Here is a 3,636-nt window from a genome sequence, read left to right on the forward strand (position 1 = left end):
ACTGACCCTTCCAGGCCAGCCAGGTTCACCCCACCTCATTCACCTATTGCTTCCCGTCCCCGTCCCTGCGCCCGAACCGACCCGCTCGTTCCCCCCCCACCCCCATCCGCTCAGGGTCTGCACCCCGGGGTAAGCACCCATGAGAAGGGGGATGATGGTGCAGCAACCCGCTCGCGGCACCTCGAACGGAGCCTTCGAAACCCTGGAGAAGGGTCCCCAGTAGCCGTTTGACGATGGAGGCGGTCAGAGCACGGATGCAGTCGCGGGCGGCGATGTCTCGGGTGAGCAGCTGGCGAGTCTCTGGAGGCGGAGGGGCTAGGTGCATCCGAAAGCGTGGGCGAGGGGAGGGGGGCAGCCCAGGGGTGCGCTGGGGAGCCGGGCAGCGTGTACGTGGCAGGGCTGGCAGCAGGCGGGGGAGCGGGGCCGCCCTTGGCACCCCGACTTCCCCTCCCGGCCCCGCTGCCCTGCGGCACCTCTCTGGGGGGGACCCGGCTGCCAACCCCCCCCCCCCCCCCCCGCCCCCCCTGTGTGGTGCACGTGCCCTTTACTGCCAGAACATCACAGTGTCAGCATCCTTAATCAGCACTGTGCGAGCAGGAGAATGGCCAGTTCGCTAGAAAGCCCAAACCTTGTCACAGGCATCCCTTGGCCTCGGGGAGAGCATCTCCCTTGGGGAATGCATCCCTTGGCCTCGGGGAGAGCGTCTCCCTTGGGGAATGCATCCCTTGGCCTCGGGGAGAGCCTCCCTGCGCTTTGGGGAGAGCATCCCTCGGGGAATGCATCGCTCAGCCTTAGGAAGAGCATCCCTTGGCCTCAGGGAGAGCATCCCTGAGCCTTGGGGAGAGCATCCATTGGCCTTGGGGAACACATCCCTTGGGGAAAGCATCCCTTAGCCTCAGGGACAGCATCCCTCCACCTTGGGGAAAGCATCCCTCGGGGCACACATCCCTCCGCCTCGGGGAGAGCATCCCTCGGGGAAGGCATCCCTCGCCGGGGCGCTGCCTGCATCCAGCCGGGGCTCAGGAGAAGGTGACCACCTCACCCTGGGGGTAACTGGAAGAGAGGACGTCTTGGCAGGTGTCTGCAAATAAAGACACAAGTATAAAACACACCATTAGACGCTGCTTTCATCGGCTATTTGTGGAGAAATAGGAGAGGGAGAGCAAGACTGAGCTTCCAGGGGACACAAACTGCAGGGTGCAGAAAACAGAGTAACTACAAAGCAAAACGGCCTTCTCCGGAGGGATGAAATGCTGCTATTCCATCAGTAAATCAGGAAAAAATGTTTTAAAAAAGCCTCAGAATGGACCCAGAGATGGAGACTTGGGAGACGATTCTCCGAGAGAAACCAGATGTAGAGTCAGGGCGATTTTGAGGGTAAAAATGAAGAGCAGAGGAAAGAAGTCACCCCTGCTGCAGCCCTCTCCTCCCGGAAAGCTGCTCTTGACCAAAACTTCCCAAGCCAACCCCAAGCCAGATGTCCCAAAGCCAAGCCTGGTGCATTTAATATCCCGCAGTGTTTTTTCTTCTCTCTCTCTCTCTCTCTCCCCCTCTCATTCATTATCATTGAATTAATTAACATTGATTGGAGCTCTGAGTCACAACACCGCCTCTACCCATGTGCCAGGACCCGGTTTCCAGGCGAGGGGCCGTCAGACGGGGAGACAGCACCTGATCCACCTGATAAGCCACGGAGCTGCCCTTACCACGGAGGGATTTTGCTGCAAAACCCACCACCAGCTCCTGACTGTGGGTTTCTCGCGGCTTTCCCCCCTGCCGACCGAACACAGCTCCAAAAGCATCTCATTTTCCCCGAAACAAAGGTCTCATCCTCCGTCGAGCATCACTGCGCAGCTTGGGCGAGCAGTGCCCAGCCGCGGAGGCTTTTCTAAGCCCCACATCCCAGAAAAACCCTTGGGATTCAAGTCCCCAAATCCCAGGGCTTGCAGGAGAGGTCCCCGCCTCCTGAGCTGCCACCGGAGCGGTTCAGGGGACCCAGCATCGTCCCCCAGCAGCAATTTGGGGACCGGCGCTGGCCATGCACGAAAGGGCTGCCGAAAAATATCACCGCTCCTGGTTCAATCACTCCTGCAAGCCGCTAAAAGCTCTCGGCAGGACTGGTGGCCTGCTAGAAACATTCCCCGTCAGGTCGATTGATTTACCAGGGACACGACTCGGCTTTTAACTCCCATCTCCTCCTCCCTGTTCAAAGCCATTTTGTGTGCTAGCTCGAGACCTGCTGCCCGCATCCTCCAGGGACCTGCCTTGGAAAGCAGCTTCCCAGCCTCGGAAAAAATTAGCACGACTAAAAATAAATAACAACAGCCGAGATTTCTTGTTTGTTTGTTTGTTTTTGTTTAATCGCTGTCCCCCAGACAAAGCCGCCACGAGAAAACCACCCTCCTGTCTCGGCTTGATTCCGCACCGCCGGTGGGTCCCAGCCCCTCTCGCCCTCGCAGCCCCTCTGCGGCGTACGGCTCCTTCCTCAGCCCTTTTTTTTTGGGTGCAGATCTGCCACCCAACGGCAGCGGGGTGATGCCCTGCCACCCCCTCCTTGGGCAAGGCAGCCCCTCTGCGGCGTACGGCTCCTTCCTCAGCCCTTTTTTTTTGGGTGCAGATCTGCCACCCAACGGCAGCGGGGTGATGCCCTGCCACCCCCTCCTTGGGCAAGGCAGGAGGCTTGGCACAGCTGTGACCCAGCCCTGAAAATCCCCAGGGTCTGCTGCGGTGCTGCCAGGGCCATCCTCCCCACATTTCCAGGGACGGTGGGTTCACACAGTCCCACTTTCCCCCCCCTACAAGCATCTCCCTAAACCCCCTTACGCGCTGCCTCCACGGGCTGCCAGCCTCCAGCTGCTCCAGCACAACATTTGGGTAGGTCCTACACTAACTCCGCTGTGGTCTGCCAGTGCGCTTGCTTTTTTTTTTCCTTCTCCCCCCCCCCCCCCCCCTCTCACCACCCCCCCTTGAGATCTGTTTGCAGACAAGAGGCTCAGGAGGTGCTGCAAGAGAAATCACCAAAAGCCAAAAAACTCCTGCAGGGACGGCTCCTCGCAGTCCCCCGGCCACCCCTCGAAGGTTTCCCCGGGCCACCCCGGGCCACTTTGCAGGTCCCTTTTCACCACTGTAACAGGAGGGGTTTGAAGAGCCGGCAGCGCCCCGCGGGGCAGAGCACCCCACCGCGCTCCCCAGATGTTGGGGTTAAACACCTCCCAGCCAACATCTGCATCTCCTGCAACGCCCATCTCCACGGACCACGTAAAGACGGGGGGGATTTCATGATGACGGAGCAAAAGCCAGTGGCCACCTGCATCTCCCACGCTGCGAGGACCAGAGGCGCTACCCTGGGGGGGGGGGTACAAGAGGAGGAGCACGACCCGCTCCCCAGCAGTCTGCAAAATACTTTCTGAGCCTCCGTTTACCTTTTCATGGGGGGAAAATACTCATCGAGTATTCGCACCTCGAACACTGTGTTCAGTTTTGGGCCCCTCACTACAAGAAGGACGTCGAGGTGCTGGAGCGTGTCCAGAGAAGGGCAACGAGGCTGGTGAGGGGTCTGGAGAACAAGTCTTATGAGGAGCGGCTGAGGGAACTGGGACTGTTCAGCCTGGAGAAAAGGAGGCTGAGGGGAGACCT

At 59.7% G+C, this 3,636-nt stretch overlaps 1 protein-coding gene across 1 annotated transcript in view; it reads right to left on the reverse strand.

The window, feature by feature from the left end:
• Positions 1-1,019: 1,019 nt before the first annotated feature.
• Positions 1,020-3,636, reverse strand: part of KCNC4 (potassium voltage-gated channel subfamily C member 4) — a 25,220-nt gene continuing 22,603 nt past the window's right edge. The window contains exon 5 of the mRNA XM_009290610.2: positions 1,020-1,081. Within this exon, the coding sequence (XP_009288885.2) occupies positions 1,020-1,081 (62 nt within the window). The remainder of the gene's footprint in view (positions 1,082-3,636) is intronic.

Source organism: Aptenodytes forsteri, unplaced genomic scaffold, assembly GCF_000699145.1.
Source record: "Aptenodytes forsteri isolate BGI_AS27 unplaced genomic scaffold, ASM69914v1 Scaffold285, whole genome shotgun sequence".
Taxonomy (NCBI): Eukaryota; Metazoa; Chordata; class Aves; order Sphenisciformes; family Spheniscidae; genus Aptenodytes; species Aptenodytes forsteri.